The 25,485-nt window shown below is 37.1% G+C and overlaps 1 protein-coding gene across 9 annotated transcripts in view; it reads left to right on the forward strand.

The window, feature by feature from the left end:
* The window catches only part of CDKL5 (cyclin dependent kinase like 5), a 179,463-nt gene that overhangs the window by 129,420 nt on the left and 24,558 nt on the right, over positions 1 to 25,485 (forward strand). For 7 of the 9 annotated variants that reach the window (XM_086387349.1, XM_086387355.1, XM_086387348.1 and 4 more), the window contains 7 exons: positions 622 to 742; positions 2,667 to 2,726; positions 5,159 to 5,249; positions 8,631 to 8,820; positions 15,653 to 15,733; positions 18,414 to 18,565; positions 24,249 to 25,215. In XM_086387349.1, coding sequence (XP_086243475.1) covers positions 622 to 742; positions 2,667 to 2,726; positions 5,159 to 5,249; positions 8,631 to 8,820; positions 15,653 to 15,733; positions 18,414 to 18,565; positions 24,249 to 25,215 — 1,662 coding nt within the window. The remainder of the gene's footprint in view (positions 1 to 621; positions 743 to 2,666; positions 2,727 to 5,158; positions 5,250 to 8,630; positions 8,821 to 15,652; positions 15,734 to 18,413; positions 18,566 to 24,248; positions 25,216 to 25,485) is intronic. The other 2 variants (XM_086387354.1, XM_086387353.1) reach the window with 1 other exon arrangement.

Raw genomic sequence — 25,485 nt, forward strand, 5'->3', positions numbered from 1 at the left:
ATTAAGTGGAATTTCTATTTAAACAATGTGCATGAATTTTAGAACGGTCTCTGACTCCAGACTAAGATTTTTGCATATTGATTTGTTTGGGGTCTGTGAATTTTTATTTCAACAGTATTTTGTAGCCTTTTAAAATATTTGTTCTGATTATATTGACTACTGGTAATCTTAGGGATCATTTAAGAATATTTTCCAGGTCTCCCAGAAATATTTCCAGGCTTGATCTTACTGTGAAGTTCTATCAGAGATGCACAGTGCACTATGTTAAAATGACTGTTTCCCCTCTCCTCTATATATTACAGTGTCTTTTCCCTACTTTGTGTTGCTTTTCCCTCAAAATTAGGCTAAAATGATGCCTGATAGGTTTCAGAGAGTGAAGAGTACACAGGAATATTATGGGGAGTAGCAAAAACTGAATTTCTTTTAAAAAGAGAACCTTGATTTAATACAGTATCCTGCTTTAGCATGAAAAAGATTATAGATGGAAAGCAAAGCAATTTTTTAAAAAATATATTCTGTGTATGAGATGAATTATCATCCAAGATGCTTTTAAAAATTTTAATACATAATTTGTGGGCCTACCTAATTTTGGAGATCAATGGCTCTCTATTTAATTTTTAGAATATGCTTGAATTGCTGGAAGAAATGCCAAATGGAGTTCCACCTGAAAAAGTAAAAAGTTATATCTATCAGCTAATCAAAGCTATTCACTGGTGCCATAAGAATGATATTGTTCATCGAGGTAAGTATGGAATTTTCAAAATGGAAAATATTAAAATAGCAAATAACATTAACAAAATATTTCACATAGGCATTGACTTTCTGTTTAAATTAAATACATTTTGAAGGTATAGGATATTTGTGCTCCAGGTCTCCTTTCGTATCATCAAAAGGATGGACTGCACGTTTATTTGGATATTATGGTGAGATCTCCGAATGTTTGTATAACCAGATCTGGTTTCAGCAGTACAAGTACCTAGTGATAAAAGAATTCAACAAATGCAAACTTTGCAGCTTGCTTGGTGAGGGCAACGACCTTCTCCATTGCCTTTTGGTCCTGCAGATAGACCTGGTAATGTGAAACAAGCCAGAATCAGACTTTAGAGATGATGCTAAGTGACTGGCCCCCGTTGACAGTCACTTCTCATTCTCTGTTCGACCAAGATCTCTAGTATGTATCTTTACCTCCTGATTTTCCCTGCCTGTTACTGGAAAGTGCCCATTGTTTTCAAGTTTTAGGCATGATCAGCCTTGTATAAAGGCCATGATTATACTTCCATAAACTGTTTTATTTTGTTCTTTACTGCCATGAGGTGGATGGTTTATAGCAATAAAAGAGAAATTACATGCTCAGCACCATCTTTAACTCTACACTGTTTATCTTCTCCTGATAATCTCTTGGATTCAAGAGTCACGCATTGAACAATAATGAAGCTAAAAAATATTTGTCAGAAAATGTTGCAGTATCCATTTCTTATCTTTGAATTATCAGGCAAATGAATACTACATTTTAGTGTTTCTAAACAGACACAAAACGATATCATTTTAAAAATAGTTTAACATTAAGAATAGCTTAAAGGTCATGTGAAGGATGCCAACTCCTATTATTTCTGGAAAGAGACAGTTTGTTATTTGTCTTCCATTTGTCTTTCATAGCAGTTGCTTTACGAAAGTTGTTGGCAGCATGGAGAGGTGGCCTGGTCACCTGGACATCTAGTGTCTAGGATAATGATTCTAATAACAGTCTCTGCTACAGTTTGAGGATATTAATAAGGAACTGATTTAGCTGCATTTCCATAGTGATGCTATAATTTGGTTAAGTGTATAGTGAGTTAATGATTGTGAATTAGCAGTAGAAACTGAAATCTACAAATTCTGAAATCTGATCTGAAATGGTTCAGATGGTTCTGCAATCTATAGATCTCACCCCTACCTCTTCCCTTTCTCCATTTTCACTTCTACCATATAATATAGATGATGAGTACTCTAAGAATAGAATTGTGAGATGCCTCCAAAGGGGTGAATTAAACTGCATCTTCTGTGTATTTCTACTCCTTAACTCCCACCACATCTTCAGAAGTTCCATGGAAAAAATGAGAAATCTTATCTTGACTCATCCAGCATAGCTTCAGCACTAGATATTTATGATCATGAACCACACAGAGAAGCTAAACAGATATATAAATAATAGAAATTATGTATAAAATCATAACAGACAATGTATCTTCTATGTATTTTTTCCTCCAGGAAATATAATGCTATCTACTTAGTCTCGTATGTGTTTTTAAAGTATCTTATGGGTGTAAACATTTTATACTCTTATCTCCAAAAATTTGTATTATTAGTATTTTATAAAGTAAAACTAGTTCTTTGAAATGTGGTAACCTAGATTCAGTCATCCTTAAATTCCTTTCAGAGATCCAGTCAGTGCCTTTAAGATTTAAGGGGAAAAGATATTTTTGAAATTGTGGTCTGCATGTTTCTCAAAACGAAATTAATTGAAACTTTTGTGTACTGTTATAAAATGTGTTACTCTGCTTTTTACTACCAGTTTTGTGTTCAGATTACTCTATTTCTAATTAAGTGCCATTACAGTGATCTAACAGTGTCAATCAGTAGTACATGGCCCATTTTTTAATAATTGTTTTTTAATCTTGATACTCCAGATATAAAACCAGAAAATCTCTTAATCAGCCACAATGACGTTTTGAAACTGTGTGACTTTGGTAAGTTAAAAAGAAATTTAGTCCTGTAAGTACAAAATTAATTTAATATAGCACAAGGTAGCTTTTACAGGTGTTTTAAAAGTATTTTTTATCTTTTGACTTAAATTAGTGTATATTCATAAGCCCAGTATTTAATGACTCCAGAGAAAGAATTTTCTAGAAAATACTATCAGGACCTTCTGGCTTGAGTAGGATAAAAAAAATTTTTTTAGTATTTTAAATATTGATAGAAATTATTGTAGGCATAATCATAAACACTGAAAAATAGCTATGTAAATATATATGTATTATATATATGTGATAGTTATAATCTGTAAGGTTAAAAGACATTTTTAGAATGATTCCATTTATCTCCTTTAAATGTTCAGTCAAGGTATTATTAGTTGATTATGATATTCCAGCTCCTGGTTGACTGTATAAGGAAGTTTTGAGTCGTACTGTATCACAGTACAAAATTGTATATTGTTTTTTGTATATATAAAACTCTGTATTATGTGCTATTAAAAATTTAAGTTAAAATAATTCAGAAAAGTTTTAAAATTATAGATTAGGTTTTACATCATGGGTCACTTTATTTTAAAAAGTGATTTAAAAATTTTACATTTTTGTCTAATCCATGTGCTAAAAAATAACTTTTAAAAAATGTTATTTTTTATATATTTAAATATAATCACAAATACAGTGTGAATATATATAAATGAGGAGGTTTCTCATTTATCTCCTTGTATCTTTATCTCCCTGTATCTCCTTATAAGGAGAAGTTGGATTAGTACTTAGAATATGGATTGCACAGGTGAGAGAAATAGAAGCATTCTAAAAATTCACTTTGTAGAATGACCAGTTGTGGCCAGTGCAGCAATTGGAAGCATGTGTAACTGTTTTCACTTATTGATTTTAAGAGTTTGACTATTATGAACCTGTCTGCTTGAGGAAAAATGTTTTATAGGACTTAATTTTCTTAGTATTTTATGATAAGGAATATTGCAAAGAAGAGTCCTGCTATACCTAAACATGTTAAGAAGTATTTAGGAGCTGAAATTGGTAAAGCAAGTTAAAAAAGAGGTGTGTGTAGAATAGTTAATAATGGTAAAAAGAGTATCCTTGGTTTAGCATCATTTCTTAAAAGACAGTTTTATTTTACATTGTCAGGAAGTTCCGCATGGCAGCACCACATGTGGCATTCTGTGTCCTGTGCATCCCCAACAAAAACCTCCTAATTGTTTTCCCTCCCAGAGCATGTAGCTCCTTTGTCTGGCTTGAAGAATCCCAATAAAAAATATAAATATTTCTTCCAAATGTGTCTTATAAAGGAGTATTGATTAACTGAAGTTAGGGGTTTTGTTTTGTTGCTGTGATTATTTTTATTTTTTTACTGTTCTACTTTAAGAAACAGTATTTTCTAATTCTTGAAACTTTTTTTTTAACTTTTTATTTCATATTAGGATATAGCCGGGTGGCACAGTGGTAAAGAATCTGCTTGCCAAAGCAGGAGATGTGGGTTTGATCCCTGGGTCAGAAAGATCTCTTGGAGTAGGAAATGGCAACCCACTCCAATATTCTTGGAAAATTCCGTGGACAGAGGAGCCTGGCAGGCTATAGTCCAGGGGGTCACAAAGAGTCAGATACAGCTGAGCACATGTGCACATAGCTGATAAACAGCATTGTGATAGTTTCAGGTGAACAGCAAAGGGACTCAGCCATACATATATATATGCCTTAACTTTCACCTTTAATTTTAATATTCTGGTTCTCTGTAACTATTTACAGTGAACCTATATTGCTTTCGGTGAGTTAGATGGGTAATTAACCTACCTTCCAGTTTATTTTGTGGCTGCAAAACCTTTTGAAAGGATTGTTACTTGGGGAGGTGGGGGAGCAACAGAGTCTATAAGGTAATTAAGATATGCCTAATATGCTTCTCAGTTACATTAGGAGAAAATCATTTTGGCCTGCTTCGTTTCCATCATTGCCAACCCTAACTGTTGTTGTTTACATAATGGTCGGAGCTGATCAGCACCAGTAGATACAGAAATACTATCTAAGTCCCACATAGCTGAAATAATGACTTATCTGCAACGTGCTAATGTAACTTTGACATTTGGCTCTTATGGAGTCTTCATCTTGTAAGATGTGCATTTATTGGAAAAGCTGGTTTAAAAGTATGCTCTGAATGCTTATAAAGCATGCAAAAACTTTGAAAACATGGATTTCTTTATTAGAAGAGACTGGTTTTGTAGTGACTACATTGTATATTTTAGTTCACATATGAACAATGGACTAACTTTTTAAAATAATACGGGCATGTTAATAAACAGCCCATTCAATAACAATCATTATATTCTTTTGATGTTCCTTTAAGATACTAATGTAGCACTGAAATATTTTGTCAGCATGAAATTAACTCTACACTTTTGGGTTTTGCTGTCTTTCAGGTTTTGCTCGGAATCTATCAGAAGGAAATAATGCTAATTATACAGAATATGTGGCCACCAGGTGGTATCGGTCCCCAGAACTCTTACTTGGGTGAGTTACCTTCCCAGAATAGAATAACATCTACATATTTGTTGACCCTCTATTGTTAACTTTGAGATTATCTGTGGAAGATGAGAACTTGAGTTAATTAAATGCCAGTTACCTGTCACAGTATAGCAAACCTAAAAACTTAATGGCATAAAACAAGCACCATTTTGTTTGCTTATGATTCTGGGAGCAAACGGATTGGGGGAATCAGCTATTTGAGTTCAACTGGCTGATTCTTCTGCTGGTCTCAATTGAAATTGCTCATGTAGCTACAGTCAGTCAGCAAGTCATCTGGAGGCTGTTTGGTTTTAGGGAGCCTCAGCTGGGACAAACCATCTCTGTTGCATGGGGACTCATCCTCCAGTAGGTTAGTCCAAGTTTCTTCAAATAATAGCAGTAGAATTCCCGGAGCAGAGGGCAAGCCCAAAAGCAAAAGTGTTTTTTCAAGCCTCTTTGCATGACCTTTGCCTCATTGGCCAAAGCATGTTAGTTGTCTATCCTCTGATTCATGGGATGGAGAAATAAACTTGATGAGAGGAGTGGCAGAGTCACATTACAAAGTGTCAGGTATACAGAAATGGGAATTATTGTTGCCACCTTTGTTAATAGTCTTGCACATTAAAAATGTGGATATCCACAGAGTTTGACATTATGGCTTATCTGTTTGTTCATACATTCATTCATTCATCCATTCAGTAAATATTTCTGGAATATCTCTTATACCTAGCTATTTTGCTATAAATATTGACCAACTGCCATTTTTCTTCCAAGCAGTGTAAATCCTGTTTGATGATAAATGGCTATTCAAACTAGTCCATTGATGATTTCTCAGCAACACTGCCATATCCTTCCACTTTGTGCCACCTTTCCACTTTCAGTGCTGTATCTACCAGGGCAGCCATTTCATTCACCCATCTACACCAGAAAAGCATTATCTGATAAGATTCTTCCTTTTAAGAAGTTTAAACTTTAGAGATTAAGAAGGGGCCTGTAGTCTTGGTCTCCATCACATATTCTCACTAATAATTATTTACTTATTGTAGTTGTAGTATTTTCTTATTTGTCCTAGATTGTATTTTCTTCTTTGGGACCATCAAAGAATTGAGGTAGAAGACACTCTCTACAAATAAAATTAGACATTGTGGTAATGATAACCATTGCATTAATTATAGGTTTCATCTCTTTTCTTTAGTGTGCCATATATGTATCTAGGGGACATGATAAATTTAATTTTTTAAAGATAATTTTTACAACATTGTAAATCAACTCTGCTTCAATAAAAAATTTTAATCAGTAAATAAAGATACCTTTTATATAATAGAAATATACATTTCTGTTTCTTCTGAAGATCATGATGATTATATATTTAAGTTACTCACTGAAAGACCATTTTGAAGTTAACAATTGATTTCCCAGTGTCTATTTGGTGTTACTTCTTATTTCATTGCAGACCTAGAGCCTATAAGAATTATTGGTGTCAGTTACTGAAAGCTTTACTATTTATTTTTAAATCAAAAGCTTGTGCTTCATCCTCTGAAATCAGTGGTGTCTAGTCACTTTATTATCCCTCCTTGGGTGGAGAGATTTTAGAATTTCTGTGTTCATTTTAAACTTGGATTTAGGATTGATTTTCTTTTGTGTCATCTGTGTTTCTTCTATATACCTCTCTCTGGATTCACTTGAATGCATTGTCCATTCATGTGTCCATTCTTTGGGGAGGGATTGGGAGTTTGAATTTACTGGGCAGGATTTGCCAAAGAAGAAATGAATTTGAAGTAAATCCTTCTTAGACCCCCATCTGAGGATTCAAGTATGGTAGAGGGACTCATTATAATTTTGTCTATAAAATGTCCTTGAATTCATTCTGAGGACAGCCTTACCGTGAAACTTTAGAGAGTGTTTGCTGCCTAATAATACATTTTGGAAAACTGAAATTATATTTAGAGATATATGGGAGCTACCAAAAGTAGATGAGGACTCCAACTAATTTGAGCCAAATTGAATATTGCTAATTAAATGATTGTCAAGTACTTGTTGAAGAACCATATTATTTGTATAAAAATCCCATTGAAATCAGTTGATATTTAGTCAACATGTAGAATTTACAGATTTTTTTACATTTTCAAGACTTTGTCCTTCACATTCAAAGTAGTTACAGCTGCATAAATTATTCAAATAGCTGACATAAGAAAAAATAGTTTATCATGGGTATGTAAAGATTTTCCTTAAGTTTCTCCACCTAGCACAAGTTTTTCCTCTCTCATACTTGTATGAAAGAAAGATCAGTATCCTTCCCTTCCAACAAGCTACCAAAAAGATCTAAATGAAGTTTCCTTTAAAATCAGTTTTTATGGAGGGAAATGAGATAAATAAAATATTGACTTGTTGATACAATGATTTACTATCCTAGAAACATACTCTGTTTTATGTTAAAAGTGCTTTAGAGTATTTGTTAAAAGTTTTATATTACTTAGTAGAACACTCTAGAATTTCTTTCCTTGGTTTTTCAGATATTGTATTTTGGCTTTTCCTTCTTAAGATTTAGATAATTTATGTTTGAAATGAAAGAAAAATATGGTTTCTTAATCTGTCATATGTAATTTGACTTGAGGCTATAGATCTTCAGGTATACACATAAAGCTTTTTGGGGGGATATGTAGATTTTATATCTAGCCTGTTAGCAACGATAGTACTCCAGAAGCCCTCTGGTAAACTCATACCTTGAAAGATAGCTATAAATCCCTCAATTAGTGAAAAAAAGGCTTTGAGGGAGATACTTGTCATAAAGCTTCATAAACAAAGGGTACAAATAGATTCAAGTAAATAATCCAATAAAGCTTAGCATAATCTTAGCTGTTTTGACTCTGTGCAATCAGAACAGGTTAAATATTAAATGTTTGCTGTTTAAGAAGACACATAAGTCAGTGGTGCATTTTAATAGACTGAACTCAAAAAATGAATCAGTATAACTTGTTGACATTCAAAGAGCTAAAGGATAATTACCTAGGAAATACATTTCTTGGGAGCGTTTCATTCTCCAGGTGAGTGCTAACTCATCAGACATGTGTGCTGCTGTTAGGGTTTATTAAGCTATTAATAATCAACATATATATCTGGTTGTAAATAGATTTCAAATCAGTATGTACTAACTAAATTGTTATTAAACTGATGGCTTTATTTGCTTATATTTATTCACTTGTGTTCTGAATTTCTACTTTGATATCCATAATTCCTTTTTTTTAGCCTCACTTTTGTCCATGTGGTATTTTTAAATTCCTTAAATACCCAAATATGCTTTAAATCTTGAATCTGTTCAAAATAGTTTGGAAATTATTAAAACTTATTCCTTCAGTTGCCAAGATAATCTCTCCCTTTGCTTTTCAGAGCTCCCTATGGAAAATCCGTAGATATGTGGTCAGTTGGCTGTATTCTTGGGGAGCTTAGTGATGGACAGCCTTTATTTCCTGGAGAAAGTGAAATTGACCAACTTTTTACCATTCAGAAGGTGCTAGGACCACTTCCATCTGAGCAGATGAAGCTCTTCTATAGTAATCCTCGCTTCCACGGGCTCCGGGTAAGAGGCTTTGCTAAAACCCAAATGGAATCAGTACAGTAGTATTTAAATCATTGTTCATTGCACAATGAAATGCTAAGCTATCCATCGAATACTTTTTCCTTTTCCATTACGGTGTTTATAATCCCCATTATAATATTTTATTTTTGAATTTTATAAAGTATTTGTGAATTTTAAAAAGTCTAAATTTGAAAGTGGGAACTGTTAATATTTTTCTCAGTTGTTCCAGTTTTTCAAACTCTTTTTTAGTGTATGCATTATTCTAAACTTTGGTTATCTCAGAATGTTTCTTTATGCAAAATATTTAGCATCCTCAAAAGATTGAGAAATGTATAAATGGCTACTGCTTATTTGAGCAAACATTTGTAGTGATTTGAGGAAGATTATGAATACTCATATTAAAGGCACTGTTCTAGTGAGAATGACCTGTTTAGTGAAACATTGTATCTTTTCAAACTAGGGTTTGGTCTTGGGCAGCCTTTACTAGACTTGCTAACTTTGTGCTAAGCTTGATTTCAGAAAATATGCTAAAAAGAGTCTTAAAGTATAAACTTTCCACAAGTGAGGGACATCTTACAGGAGTGGCCAGTAATAGGTTGCTTTTCTGTTCCATCTACCCCCAAAGCTACTTTTTCCATTTTCAACTACCCTGTTTGGGCCAACATGCCAGTTGGTGGCCTTTGTGGGAACTATAAAATAAGCTCCCCACCACTTCTTTTCTTTCTCTTAAATGCATAATTCTCAAACCATGTTTTCTTGACATTTACAGAGCACTTTGTTTTTTTCCTTTGACTTTCTGGCCTCAATTCATTTCACTTTGAAGAGCACCCCTCCTCACACATGAACGCCAAACACAGTATCCCTCCTGCTAGGCTCAATGAGTGTGGAAGAAAGAAAGGAACAGAAGTGCAAACATTTCTTTCATCCCTTTTCTGCTTTCACTCTCTTCCAAATCTGTCTGAGTTACCTCAGGCAAGTTTCTCTTTTCTCCTTTTGCTTTTGCTTTTGTAAGCTGAAAAAGAGCCAAATTATGACAATTAATTAGGGTACAAATAGTTCAACAGTTATTGAGCATTTGTCATACTAGATGTTGAAAACACGAAAATAAATAGGACTTGCCCTCAGTCCAGCACAAAGGAAAATCTATTCAGAAATAAAGCAAAATCACTGCAGATGGTGCCTGCAGCCATGAAATTAAAAGACCCTTGCTCCTTGGAAGAAAAGCTATGACAAACCTAGACAGCATATGCAAAAGCAGAGATATCACTTTGCCGAAAAAGGTCCCTATAGTCAAAGCTATGTTTTTTCCAGTAGTCATGTATGGACAGAGGATGAGATGGTTGGATGGCATCACTGACTCAATGGACATGGGTTTGGGTGGACTCTGGGAGTTGGTGATGGACAGGGAGGCCTGGCTTGCTGCGGTTCATGGGGTCACAAAGAGTCAGATATGACTGAGCAACTGAACTGAACTGAACATGTATGGATATGAGAGTTGAACCATAAAGAAGACTAAGCACCAAAGAATTGATACTTTCAAAATGTGGTGCTGGAGAAGACTCTGAGAGTCCGTTGGACTGCAAGGAGATCAAACCAGTCAATCCTAAAGGAAATCATCCTGAATATTCTTTTTTTTTTTTTAAACTTTACATAATTGTATTAGTTTTGCCAAATATCAAAATGAATCCACCACAGGTTTACATGTGTTCCCCATCCTGAACCCTCCTCCCTCCTCCCTCCCCGTACCATCCCTCTGGGTCGTCCCAGTGCACTAGCCCCAAGCATCCAGTATCGTGCATCAAACCTGGACTGGCATCTCGTTTCATACATGATATTTTACATGTTTCAATGCCATTCTCCCAAATCTTCCCACCCTCTCCCTCTCCCACAGAGTCCATAAGATTGTTCTATACATCAGTGTCTCTTTTGCTGTCTCGTACACAGGGTTATTGTTACCATCTTTCTAAATTCCATATATATGCGTTAGTATACTGTATTGGTGTTTTGAAAGGACTGATGCTGAAGCTCCAATACTTTGGCCACCTGATCCAAAGAGCTGACTCATTGGAAAAGATCCTGATGCTGGGAAAGGTTGAAGGCAAGAAAAGGGGGCAGCAGAGGATGAGATGATTAGACAGCATCACCAACTCAATGGACATGAATTTGAGCAAACTCTAGGAAATAGTGAAGGACAGGGGAGCCTGACGTGCTGCAGTCCATGGGATTGCACAGAGCTTGACGTGACTTAGCGACTGAACAACAATAACAACAGAAATAAAGAGAGCCATAACTAATACATTCCTGTCTCAATGAGAATACATCCAAACTCCTTCCCATCAGACTTTGCCTGTTCTGGGCCCTTCTGGCTCTCTGATTTCAGCTCATATGTCTCTCCATTCCCATCCCTTTCCAGACTTTCAGCACACTTAACCTTTCTTTTTCTTTAACTTCCATAAACATCCCCAGGTTGTTCTAGCTCCATGAGATTGGGACTTGAGCATCCTTTTCCCAGGAAAGTGCTTCCCTTGCATGGCCCCTTCTCATTTTATAAATCTCATCTCCAAGAACACCTCCTTTTTCTGACCTGCCAACAAACTTTCCCCGCCTCCTTCTTGGTCTCTCCTATAGCATTTTTCTTTTTCCATCATAGCACTTATCACAAAATGAAATCATTTTGTTTATTCTTTAATTTTAAACTGTTAGAAATCATCTGTTTTATCGCTGTATTTCTAACATCTAGCCCAATCTAGCACATGTAGTAGGGACTCGAATATTTGAATGATCTCTTGAACCAAAAATTTACATTATCAGCAATCAAGCTCAACTATTTCCCTCTCTCCATCTCTAATTGCTTCTTTCACTTGTACCACTTTTTACCTAAACAGCCACTCCCAAACTGATTTCTCTGAGTTTTTCTCTTCATTGCAGTCTTCACATTACTTTAGAATCTTCCTGCAAATTGTACGTTTAATTCTGTCTTCTTTATGTTAAAAACCTATACACATAGCTTATTCGGTTTTAACTCCTCGCTGCTGCTAAGTCGCTTCAGTCGTGTCTGACTCTGTGCAACCCTAGAGATGGCAGCCCACCAGGCTCCCCCGTCCCTGGGATTCTCCAAGCAAGAACACTGGAGTGGGTTGCCATTTCCTTCTCCAATGCATGAAAGTGAAAAGTGAAAGTGAAGTCTCAGTTGTGTCCGACTCTTTGCGATCCCATGGGCTGCAGCCTCCCAGGCTCCTCCGTCCATGGGATTTTCCAGGCAAGAGTACTAGAGTGGAGTGCCATTGCCTTAAAAACCCCTTGATCCTAGCCCTGCAGCCTTGTCTCCCAACTTTTCCTACCCCCTGCCCTGCAGCCACACTGACCTGTCACCATTTCCTTGTTGCTTCTACAATGCTTCATTTTCCTATAATTCTCCCAATATTCACCCCACTTCCTGGAAAGCTCTCCATCCTCCCTCCCCCAGATTTAGGTCAAGTGTCCTCCTTCCATGAAGCCTTCTAGACTCCTCCAGGGGGAATGGTTACCTCCCCCTTGTGTGCTCCTGCAGCACTCTGGTAGCACACATAGCAGTCTCTTTTAAATAGCTATTTGACAGAACATTGTAAATCCATACTAGACTTCAGTTGTTTAAAATTGTAATAAAAAATTTTTATAAAGCTGTTTGAAAATATGTATCCTCACTGGACTAATGGATTCCTTAAAGAAATGAGCTCTCATAGCCACGATTATATTCACAACACACCTAGAGTTGCTCTTACTAGGTTGAATAATATTAAGTGATTAAATACTTGAACTGGAGCATCAAGCTTGGTCTTCTGGCTGCCTTATTCTTTGCCTGGTTAAAGAGGCTTTAAACTGCATTCTCTGAAGAGAGTATAAACAGATCTGCCATGGTACCTGGCTTTAAAAACTTGTAAACTAGCTGAAGAATTAAGACTTTTGTGCATAAAATAATTAGAAAACAATACAAATTATAATAAAGCATAGTATATAATAAAATACTGTAGTAAATGTACAGTATTCTTTACTACATTGTACTGTTCTCTAATACATCTAAATATAGTTGTGACCTTGAGAATATTAAAGATTCTGGAAAGTTGGCTGGATTCACTTGGAATGATTTATAGAGGATTTACAGTTTGAAATGTATATTGAAGAATGAATAGCATTTGGACTAGATAGGCCAAACAAAGGAGATCTTTTCCTCCTTTGTCTATGGTCCTATTTGTTCACAGACCTCCTCACTAAATAATATTATCTGTAAAATGCTAGACAGTCCATGATGGCACTGTCTGTAAATATCCTTTGGAGAAATTGCTGCTTCCCTGACACTGATTTTTATAGATCTTAATGTTTTTGTGTTTTAGTCTGAAAGTGTTTGTGGTATTTTAACTAAGTTAGTATAATCTTTTTGGAGGTTTAACCACATCTTTTGTGGGAAGAGTCTTCTTTTATCATTTACTTGAGAATGTCTGAGATGTTCTCAGCTAAGCGTACAGGGTGTGTGAATGGTAGCTACTGTGAAACATGGACTCGCCAGTAACCAGTCCAGTGTGATTTGTATTTTGCTTCAGTGTATAGAGATTAGAAAATCACCAAGATGTTGCTCTAATAATATGCATTATTTTGAAAAAATAACAATTGCTATCCCATAATATAGGGCGTAGACTCTGGAGTTAGGCTGCTGGGGTTCAAAGCCAGACTCTACATTTACTATTTGAATGCCCTTGGGCAGTTTCTTGTGCCTGTCTTTCTTCATGTGTAAAATTATGATAGCAGAAGTACCACCTAATGGGGTTGTTATGAAGATTAGACATTATAGCTGCAGTTCATGGGGTCACATAGAGTTGTACATGACTGAACAACAACAAAATGCCCAGACCAGTGCCTGAAGCATAGTAAGTGTTCAGTAAAGAGGCACTCTTATTGTGTCACATTGGCCACGTAAATAAGAAAAAAAGGGAAGAAGAAACAAACTTCTGATTGACATATACTTTAAACTTGTATGCTTGAGTTTTGATTTGTCCGATTACCTCACACGAGAATGGTGTCTCTCATTCAAAAGACATAAATTAATTTTTTAAGAGTTTATGTGGTCATTTTAAAATCATATTTCTAATACCTTTTGACTTTGGGCATTAATTTTCTTATTGATGAAATGTTACTTTTGGCAAAAAAGGAGGAGGGGATATTTGGTAGCATAAGATAGACCTCATAAGCACAATATTAATTAAAATCTAGTATAGAGTCTTTTATCACAGTATGACAGGTGTCTCTCTCTGGGATAATATTTAATGCTCCAATAACATCCAGAGGAACCTCTGTACCTTCTTTAGGAAAGGCACCCATGTTTAGAAAGAATGTGGGTTTGGATCACTGAGTGCAAATACTAGTTTTACTGCTTTTTAGTTATGTAACCTGCCTTGAACCATTTATTTCAGTTTTCTGATCATCACCTTCTTCATCTCTGAAATAAGTGGCGTAACAATTGCTGAAAAGCCTCGCATAGCATCACTTCCCTCAGAAATGTGTTTTAGGTTATTGCTTGTGTGTCTGTGTTAAGTTCATGTTATTCCTTCTATGTCCTCTATCTAGGAGGTGCTGTCCTACTTTTCTCTGTCCTCACATTTTTTCTGATCTTTCAAAAGCTAGTTCAGATGTTATCTATATATGGATTCTTCTACAGCTGCAAACCACCTTGGCCTCTCCTTTTGCTGAGCTTCAACTAGAATTTATGGCTACTCAGTTTTGCACTGATTGCTTTCTCAACAAGACTGAGGGTTGTTCACATGCAAGGTTTTGGTCTTACCCATATTTTGTATCTCCTGCCATACCTAACACTGTGACACTGTGTAGGGATGAAGTCTTAATACCTTGTTTGAATTTTTCTACATTACTACTCCTCTCATCCACTTATTTAGAATATTTAGAGATTTTCGGCTTTGAAATCTTCTTATATTGGTATAAAGGAAATACATATTAAAAGCAAACTAGTCCTCCCATTGGGAGGGAATACATGGCATTAGACTCTAATATTTTACCATCCACTTAGATATTGTGAAATGTGAGTTGGCAGAGGGAAGGACAGAGCATCTGAATAAACTTGACCCTTTCCCCTCATTTTATTTAAAAATGCATTTGTTAATTTAGGAGCCTGTTTGCCTTCTGTTCCAACTTACATAAAGTAAGAAATTTAAAACAAGTCATTCAAAGAGTATATTAAAAGCAATAATAGAACGTGTGTCTGAATTCATTATTTTTACTTCTGTAGCCTTTCAGGTACTAGCCTTTTCTTTTTAATTCTCTAATGTTCAGAAGTAAATTATATGTTTTTGTGGAAAAGGTACAAGAATTGCCATATAAGCAGACAAATTCTGTATGAATTGTATTATAATGGAATTATCTGTATAAGTAGGCAATACTGTATAAACTGAATAGTTTCAAATATTAATATTTTTATATTTTGTTTTATTTTATATGCTTCAGTGTTGTCTGATTAGATTTAAGTTTCACTTGTGAGTTTTCCTGTTATTTAACACCCAGTCCTTTTATGGCAACCCACTCTAGTACTCTTGCCTGGAAAATCCCATGGATGGAAGAGCCTGGTAGGCTACAGTCCGTGGGGTTGCAAAGAGTCCCACAGGACTGAGAGACTTCACCTATTAATCCCAAGCTCAATATATAGACACCAAAATTTATGTGAAATGAATTTAACTTTGGCACTAGGGCACTAGCTTCTGCTCCTCTGCTACCTTTCCCAGCACTCAAAGCACATGTACACACATACCCTTCCCCATATGCTAATACTCCTGTCATGTTGTTGTTACAGTTTCCAGCTGTTAACCATCCTCAGTCATTGGAGAGAAGATACCTTGGAATCTTAAACAGCGTTTTACTTGACTTAATGAAGGTGGGACAAGTTGATGTGTTATCTGTACAAAATGTCTTTTGGTTTGTGATTTCTCTTGTGTCTATATGTGACCATAGCCTGCTTTTATGAATTAAATGTTTTGTTAACAGGTGTGTAGTATGTAGTGTAGTGGTGAATAGTAGAGGACTGTGTCCTCTGAAGAGGCGTGCAATTCATTTAAAATCACAACAGTATCTGGTATTATAACATTCTGTCTAGACAGGACTATGAGATAGCTAAATTAGATTGCTAAAATGGACAGAATAATAATCTAAATATAAATAAAATCATTAAAATTTTTTCATCATTTGAGCTATTCAGGCGTAATGTTTTGTTTTGTTTTCTTAGCTTCATTGGGTCTTAGTTGCGGCATGTAGGATCTAATTCCCTGACTAGGAATCGAACCCAGCCTCCTGAATTAGGAGTGTGTAGTCTTACCCAGTGGACCACCAGGGAAGTCCTCAGGCATCATGTTTTAAAAACCAATCTTAAAATGAATGTTGAAAGAAAAAAGATTCTAACATTTTTTGCGTATTCAAGGCCTCCCATAAGATTATTTTATCAGTGAACATAATTCTGCTCTTAAGTGATTTCTCTCTCACTGGCTCTTCATTTGACAACTGCAAGATCACTGCTGCTACCATGCCTGAATGTTCCTCCTCCTGCTGGTGTCCCTGTCCAGAAGGTCTCTGTTCTCTGGACTACTGAAAATGTTCTCACAAATTTTTCTTCAAGCTTTTCTACCCAAGTAGATGGTTAGCCCCTTCAGTAAGAACTGCTTTTTCACATTTCTCCAGCTTTCAGTACAGCCAATGTTAGTTATTTGATAGTAGTAGACCTTCAAAAGATACTTGTTAATGGATCAATTTTATTTTATGCCCATTCAGTCAACTGTCAGAAACATAGGAGTTTATACTGCACAAAGCCTTTAAAAGCATACTTAGCACAGTTGGAAGTTGCTGCGCAGCACTCTCAGAACTTTGCTCTGCTTTAAAACTATGTTAATCTGTGTTCCAAGGAACACTGTGTAAATAGGTGTGGGGGCAGAGGTGAGGGAGGGGGGTGTAGCCTTTGGAAAAGGCCACATAGTATACAACCTTTCTTAGAGATTCACAATGTTCATTAACTTATAAAGGCTTTCAGAAATCTCACAGTAAAGAAGTATTTCCCAAATTTAATTAAATACTAAATACTTAAAAAAAATGCTACAGCACTTGTGTTCTTCTGAACACAGATTGAGAGATGCTATTTTTTAAAAATCCTCAGGCTCTTTAAGATTAATTAGGCATAAATTATTTCTTAAATCAGTTGGATTATGTTAATCTGTTCTTTCACACAGTCAAATGTTTATTTATCAGGGCTTTAATTATTTGGTAACTTAAAATGTAAATAGAGTAAAATAGAAGAACTGAAATACAATTTCATGTTTTCTGCCTTTTGTTTCTTCTAGTCAAAAATAAGTGAACTTCTTTTGTTAAATCATTACCAAATGTAATTACCCAGTGTCAAATGTGGTTAGGTATCTGTACCTAACACAGATAAAAATATGACAGTAATCTGAACTGTTATGCATTTACATCAGTTTGAAAGTTGAACAGTTGAATTGTCATTCAATATATTTACCATTGGGACTTCCCTAGCAGCCCACTGCCAATATTCACCTTCCAATACAGAGGTTGTGGGTTTGATATCTGGGAACTTGTCCTATGCAAGGGATAATGGATGTATGCAATGATTTCAGGTGTACATCAAAGCATTAATTATAATAGTGCAAAATGGCAGCCATCTAGACATCCGACAATAAATCATTAAATAAATCATACCACAAACTTCCATGTAGTCATTTAAAACATGTAAAGTTCTTTGCTGCATCATTGTTCATGATAATAAAAGAAGGAAAACAATGCTACTTAGGGTAGCATTACCTGTAGGTAATCGATAGACCTAAGATAGTATATAGAATTACTGATACGGAATGATCTCTTTAAGATCTGTTGAGTGGAAAGAAGACTTAAGTGCAGACTATTGTGTGTATGTGTGTTTGAATAAAATAAAAAGAGCAGATAGAGATATGTACAAAGTACCCTTGGAAGGATTCACAGGACACATGTACAATGGGCTGCCTGCCTCCAGAGAGGAAGACAAGAGAAAAACGAAGAGTGTATATTTTTTGATATGAATATGTACTTATTTAAAAATATATTTTAGGGAATGCCCTGACAATCCAGTGGTTAAGACTCCGCACTTTCACTACCAAGGGCTTGGGTTTGATCCCTAGTCAGGGAACTAAGATCCCACAAGCTGCATGGTATAGCCAAAAGTAAAATTTAAGAATACATTTTAAATATTTAAATTATGTTGTAAAAATGTTTTTAATTAGGAAGTGAAAAGTACAGTATACAAAATTTGTGTGTAATATAAGCCAGATTTTGTAAAAGAAAAAAAAATATATACATGATATTTTTTAAAGGGCTGGAAGGGCATATTCCCAGAGGACAGCAATGGTGAGATTATGAGTGATTTAGATGGTCCTTTAAAAAAAATTTTTTTAGACTAAACTGTGTTTACGAGATACTCTGCAATGACCATGTATTTCTTCTATAAGGAAAAGAAATGTGGTTTTTATTACAATTTAAATTTGACTGTGATGTTCTTTCCAATCCTAACTTTATTTCCTAAGAATTTACTGAAGTTGGACCCAGCTGACAGATACTTGACAGAACAGTGTTTGAATCACCCTACATTCCAAACCCAGAGGCTTTTGGATCGCTCTCCTTCAAGGTCAGCAAAAAGAAAACCTTACCATGTGGAAAGCAGCACTTTGTCTAATAGGTAAATATTCCCTTTTAAGGAATACAGATGCAGTATTGGTCTTACAAGTAGGTGGAGGAGGTGGCTGCTCAAATGATGCAATTAGAGAAAAGAAGGAAAGCCCTCCTTATTCAAAAATATCTTCCTTATGCTTATTGCATGATTCAGAACCACAATTAAAAAGTTGTGTGGGTCTTAAAGACTTTATCTTTTACAAGATTTTCCCCAGGGAAACCTATGCATTCCCTGGGAAAAGTAGCATGGTTTAGCAACAAAGGGAAGTTTCTAGCCTCATGAGCTTGAAGATCCTGTGTGCATGGGACAGGGGTGATCCCTAGAGGAAGAAGGATGGGTGAGGGCAAAGGGATTCCTGAAGGGAGAAGAGGATAGCCAAACAGGATGGTGGGAAGGCAACTAGGGCATCTTTTGTAACAGAACCGAGTAGTTCTGGCTTAATAACAGGGGCTCGTGTTTTTGTTGCTCTTGTCTTTTAATCATTAAGTTGAGAAACTAGTTTTTCATAAGAATAAGAATATAGAAATAGTAAAATCAGTTTGCTAGGTAGTGATTAAAATTGATGCTTTCTGATGTAATTTTCAGCATAATCTTTAAAAAACCCTGTATTTCCTGCGGGGTAGGAGATTGGGGAGGGGCTCAAGGAGCTTAACCCCTCCATCAGGTTCTCTCTCCAAAAGCAACATTCCTTACTTCTCTTGGCTGCATTTGCAGGGGCAGTGTCCTTCCTGTTCCTGGAAGCTGGTCTTGTCATCTAGAATTGCTTAAATTTGGAAGATAGGAAATCGTTTCTCTTGTCTACTATTGGAGGAAATCATTTCTCTTATCTACTATTGGAGAAGTAGAAAACAATAATTCTTTTGCTTTCCTAATATAAGTTTTTTTTCCCATGTGCCCCCTTTCTCTCCACATAGAACAATTGTTTTTAACCAACTGGAATTTTGAAAGCTTAAGACCTGGTATTTTTTAGATCTGTGAGTACAGCTATAAATAAGCACTAACCATTTACCCTGTATTTTTTCTGCTTAACCACGATGGTGTGATTGTGTTTTATAGCTGTTTACTCTCTTTAACATGACTGGTTTGGTTATTGTTTCCCTCACATCGTATAAACCATTCTTACCTGTTTTGTTTCCAAGAAGGCCTAGGAGGAGATTCAAATTCTGTTTCACTAAGTTGGTGTTCACTTTGTTGTCCATTTCCATGAGATCAGTGGACTAAGACAAGGACCAGTATTCATCATACGGTTGCTCCTTTGAGTTCAAGAGCATCACATTTATGCCTGTGTCTTATCTGGGGTCACTCTCATTTCAGGTGCTTTTGTCTCCCTTCTACGTTGATTGTCACCTGTCTCTTCTAGTTTATATTTGCAAAGAATAAGGATCTCAGTGATAGAAAGTTCAGTAGACTGATGATGAGGATTTGTGCTATAGTGATTGGCAGTGTAACCGTACCATAAAAGGAGACCTGTGTACTCATCCTCTAATAACTCACTTGAGAGAGATACCCAGTGGGGTTCAAGGCTCTCCTTGGGAGCCCTCTTTAGGGATCTATCAAGGAGGATGTGTGTGGTCATGAGGATGTGGCTCATGTGGTCTTTGAGGAGTCCTACCAAATCCCCTTTTGAAGCAGACAAGGATAGAAATTGTAAGTAAATAAAAATCTCTGGAAGAATTTGTTTTCAGGTCTTGACACTATACTGAATATATTAAAGAAAAAGTCCTAAATGACTTATCTAGGAAAGAAACCATTAGCTCAGTTTACATGTATCTGGAAATATTTCCACTTCACGCTCGTTCTATGGTCCACATATCCTCCATGGAAACCCTTGCTGTGGACACTTAATTCTGCATAGACCATTGCTCCGTCGGACTTCCTAGCACCCTTGTAGAGATGTTCAGGGCACCATGTCGTGTTGGATGCCCTGCCTTGTCCCTGAGACAGCAAGTATGCTCATATACATATCCTCATGCACCCTGTCTCTATAGGAGAGGCAGTAGACTCTGCATTACCTAGTCCTTGCCTAAGTCTCCTTCAGACTCTTCTGAGGTTCTGCTTACCTTGAACATGGTGGGATGGTGCTTCATCCTGCCACACGCTGCCCTCTCACCAGTCCTACTTCGTCAGTCTTCCCCATAAAAGTATAGTTTTGTATCTTTGATGTTTGCTTTGAAAAGTTATTTTAACTGGAGATTAGCCATCTGTCTATCCATCCTACCAACCATTAAGAAAGGTTAATATATAAAATCTCAAGTGGTTGGCAGTTTAACACGGATTCCTTCCAGTTGTGTATTGGAGAGATCTATGGGATTTCCGTAATAGTAGTTTTTAATTGAAGAATAATTGGTTTCCAATGTTTTGTTGGTTTCTGCCATACATCAACATGAATCACCATAGGCATACATGTGTCCCCTCTCTCAAACCTGCCTCCCACCTCCCATCCCTTCCCACCCCTCTATGTTGTTACAGAGCTCCGGTTTGAGTTCCCTGAGTCATACAGCAAATTTTTACTGGCTATCTATTTTACATGTGGTAGTGTACATGTTTCCATTCTGCACTCTCCATTTGTCCCACCATCTCCTTCCCTCTTGTGCCCACAAGTCTGTTCTCTGTGTCTGCATCCCCATTGCTGCTCTGCAAATAGGTTCATCAGTGCCATCTTTCTAGATTCCATATGTATGCATTAATAGTCAATATTTTTTCTCTTTTTGACTTATTTCACTCTGTAGAATAGCCTCTAGGTTCATCCACCTCATTAGAACTGACTCAAATGTGTTCCTTTTTATGGCTAATATTCCATTGTATATATGTACCACAGCTTCTTTATCCATTTATCTGTTGGTGAACATCTAGGTTGCTTCCATGTCCTAGCTATTGTAAATAGTGCTACAGTGAACATTGAGGTATATGTGTCTTTTTCAGTTATGGTTTTCTAAGGGTATATGCCCAGTAGTGGGATTTTTGGGTCATATGGTAATTTTATTCCTAGCTTTTTAAGGAATCTCCATACGTCTTCCATAGTGGCTGTATCAATTTACATTCCCACCAACAGTGCAAGAGGATTCCCTTTTCTCCACATCCTCTCTAGCATTTATTGTTTGTTTGTAGATTTTTTGATGATGGCCATTCTGACTGGTGTGAGGTTATGCCTCATTGTAGCTTTGATTTGCATTTCTGTAATAATGAGCAATGTTGAGCATCTTTTCATGTGTTTATTGGCCATCTGTATGTCATCTTTGGAGAGATGTCCATTTATATGCTCTGCCCCCTTTTTGATTGGGTTGCTTGTTTTTCTGGTATTGAGTTGTGTGAGTTGTGTACCAGTTTTTTTTTATTGTGCTTTGGCAGAGCTCTGATTTGAAGACAATATGATGCCCTTTCTACATAGGAATTGTGTGAAGAGGTCAGTGGCTTCAGATTAATATCGAGACAGAAACTTTCAGAATAGCAGTTTAGGCTTTTTGTACTTTTTATGGGAAACCTAACTCTTTGACACAAGTTTCCACCTTAACTTTATAGCCTCCCTTTTCACATTAGAAATTGCATCTTATATTTCTATGAATATATTCTTGCTAACATATGTAGGTTTGTGCTCCACATTGAGAGCAGTGTTTTCAAGAGTTTCAAAAGCTTTAGCAGATATCTTCACTTTTCTCTCTCTTTTTCTGGATATACTCTTTTGAGCTTTGGACATTTCACATCATCTGCATGTGTTATCTCTGTGATTACCCTCTCTAGGCCTGAAGGAGAAAAGGAAAAAAATAAGGTTGTGAGAGCCCAGGGAAGCCAGGCAGGGGGAGCCACCCCATGAGAGCTGTAATCTAGAGACACACCTATGATCTGAGTCAGGAGGGCACTGCCAGGAAGGAGCAGGGGAGACAGCCCCCACACCCTTGCACTGCTAAGCCCAACTGGGCGTTAGGTGGCAAGGGAGGCTGGGTGACACACTCTGAAGTGTTGGGTTCCCCAGGCCCAGGATGGAGCAGAGAGGAATGGAGAATGGACTGGGGGTTGGGCACATGGAGGACAACCAGCATACTTAGATCTATTTATGGGTGAAACTCTGTATCATCATTTGAGTTTTTTAAGAAGTTGCTGAGATATTTTTAGTTTCCAAGATGTACATTGTTATAAGTTTAAAACTTGATATGGGGACCATCAACTCTGGATCTAGAGATAGACTCTGAAAGAGTCGGACACGACTGAGCGACTGATCTGATCTGATCTGAACATCATTTAATAGAAAATGAAACTTTCCTTTCTTTGTATTTTCTCTCTGGATCTGGGGTCTGCCATTTAGTTAGCTCAGATTTAAGTGATCTTATTTAATGCTGCAATTTCTGTGACCCAACTGGGAGAGATTAGTATGTGCATTTTGGAGATGAGGCCTTCCAAACTATTACAGGCATGCCTGCCATCAGATACTTTTAACATTTCTCTGAAAGAGACGAGGAGAGGATGAGGGCCTTTACCTTTGATGCCTGAGCGAGTGGATTCTCGTAGGGAAAATAGGAAGACACAGTTTGACAGATTACCACTGTAGAGGGAAAAAAATGTGACTTTTCCTCTAATTACTGTACAATGAGAACAGAACTCTCCCAGATCAAACCATCTTTAGCAATAGCAATATTTGCAGCAAAATTTTTGGAATGAATAGTAAAAATTGTTTTTTATTTAAAAAAATAATGAAATTGCTATTCATTTAAAAGCATTCTCACCCATCTTAAATGGTAATTTGGTCCTTTAAATAGTTACAGTAGATCACACTGATCTTACTGTGATACCAGCTTCAGCTTTCAAAGAGAGGACAGGGTTTTCCTCAGGATTTATATTTTGTATTTTAAACCAAGTAGAACGTGAAGCTTTCAGTCCTAAAGAAGACCTCAGCCCATTTGAAATAATGAAGTGTGAAATGGAGAAGAGAATAAATGGTGTCTTTTGGAGAGAAATTACCTATTTAGGTCTCTGTGATCCAGTTAGAGACACACTCCTAGTCAGTGTACAGGAGGTATCTGACACATCCCAAGTATTGCCACTTCTCTAAAACATGAATGTCAATCATCACATTTTCCAGCAAACTGCACCAGGCAGTTCCCACTTCTTTTTAGAGTATTATTTTCTTTTTTTGTGTACCTTGCTAGAATTTGCATTCATTGATTATACAGGCTAAAGACAAGAGAGACATAGATGCTTGTGTCTATATGCTGTATGAATCTCTGAGGTAGGCCATGAGTTTTACAAATAAAAATGAAGTTCAAGGAACACAGTGATCTGCAAGTCTAAATGTCTCCTTCTGATGTCCACGCAGACAAAGTTATAAAGAATTTATGTATAGCTCAGCTCTCTTGTTCTTTGCAGGCTTTCTATAGCACACACTCATGTGAGCCCCAGTATAGCAAAAGGATCTTTTCCCAGATGATCAGTTAGAAGCCATGTTGGCAGCAAGTTAGCTGAGCATTTAAGAATACCAAAGTACTTCATCAGGACCAGTGCTTTGTGGCAGAGTGACTTGATCTAAGCAACTTACTCTTAATGATAGATTACATGTGATTTATAGTCACATGTTTGAGAGAGAGAATGTTTTTAGTCTTTGTGGTGTTTTAGGTGTTTGTTCTTTCTTGTTTTAGTAATACTTTTTGTCTGTCTGCTCTTAAGGGAAACTGATATGCTTCTTTTGTTTCTGACACAGAAACCAAGCCAGCAAAAGTGCGGCTTTGCAGTCTCACCACAGATCTAACAGCAAAGATATCCAGAACCTAGGTGTGGGTCTGCCCCGGGCTGACGAAGGGCTTCCTGCCAATGAAAGCTTCCTGAATGGAAACCTTGCTGGAGCTACTCTTAGTCCCATGCACACCAAAACTTACCAAGCCGGCAGCCAGCCTGGGTCTACCAGCAAAGATCTGACTAACAACAACATTCCACACCTTCTCAGCCCGAAAGAAGCCAAGTCAAAGACAGAGTTTGATTTTAATATTGACCCAAAGCCTTCAGATGGCCCAGGCACAAAGTACCTCAAGTCAAGCAGCAGATCTCAGCAGAACCGGCACTCATTTATGGAAAGTTCTCAGAGCAAAGCTGGAACGCTGCAACCTGGTGAAAAGCAGAGTCGGCACAGCTACATTGACACCATTCCCCAGTCCTCTCGGAGTCCTTCCTATAGGACCAAGGCCAAAAGCCATGGGGCATTGAGTGACTCCAAGTCTGTGAGCAACCTTTCTGAAGCCCGGGCCCAGATCGCAGAGTCCAGTACCAGTAGGTACTTCCCATCCAGCTGCTTGGACTTGAACTCTCCCACCAGCCCAACCCCTACCAGGCACGGTGATACAAGAACTTTGCTCAGCCCCTCTGGGAGAAATAACCGAAGTGAAGGCACTCTTGACTCACGCCGAACCACAACCAGGCATTCTAAGACGATGGAGGAGTTGAAGCTGCCTGAACACATGGACAGCAGCCATTCCCATTCACTGTCGGCACCTCATGAATCCTTTTCATATGGGCTGGGCTACACCAGCCCCTTCTCCTCCCAGCAGCGTCCACATAGGCATTCCATGTACGTGACCCGGGACAAAGTGAGAGCCAAGGGCTTGGACGGAAGCTTGAGTATAGGGCAAGGGATGGCGGCCAGAGCCAACAGCCTGCAGCTCTTATCACCTCAGGTACGACTTAGGGCCTTGACCAGATGTGTCGGCTCCTCAGGGGAAGATGGCTCGGGGATGTGATGGGGTCAGTGTGCAGTTGTGCTTTAAGGAAGCAATATTTGAAAGACTAATCTGTTAAAACAATTTTTTTTAGTTATTTAAGCTTGTTGTTGAGTACTCAAGGGGAACTCAGAAAGCTTGTTTTTCAGAATCTGTTTCCTTTCTTAAACTTTCCTTTCAGGCATATTTTGTTTAGAGAACCTCTTTTTTCATTTGTTTATTATTTCA

This window comes from Bos grunniens, chromosome X, assembly GCF_055505025.1.
Source record: "Bos grunniens cultivar Pamir isolate PY7600 chromosome X, Bosgru_T2T1.0, whole genome shotgun sequence".
Taxonomy (NCBI): domain Eukaryota; kingdom Metazoa; phylum Chordata; class Mammalia; order Artiodactyla; family Bovidae; genus Bos; species Bos grunniens.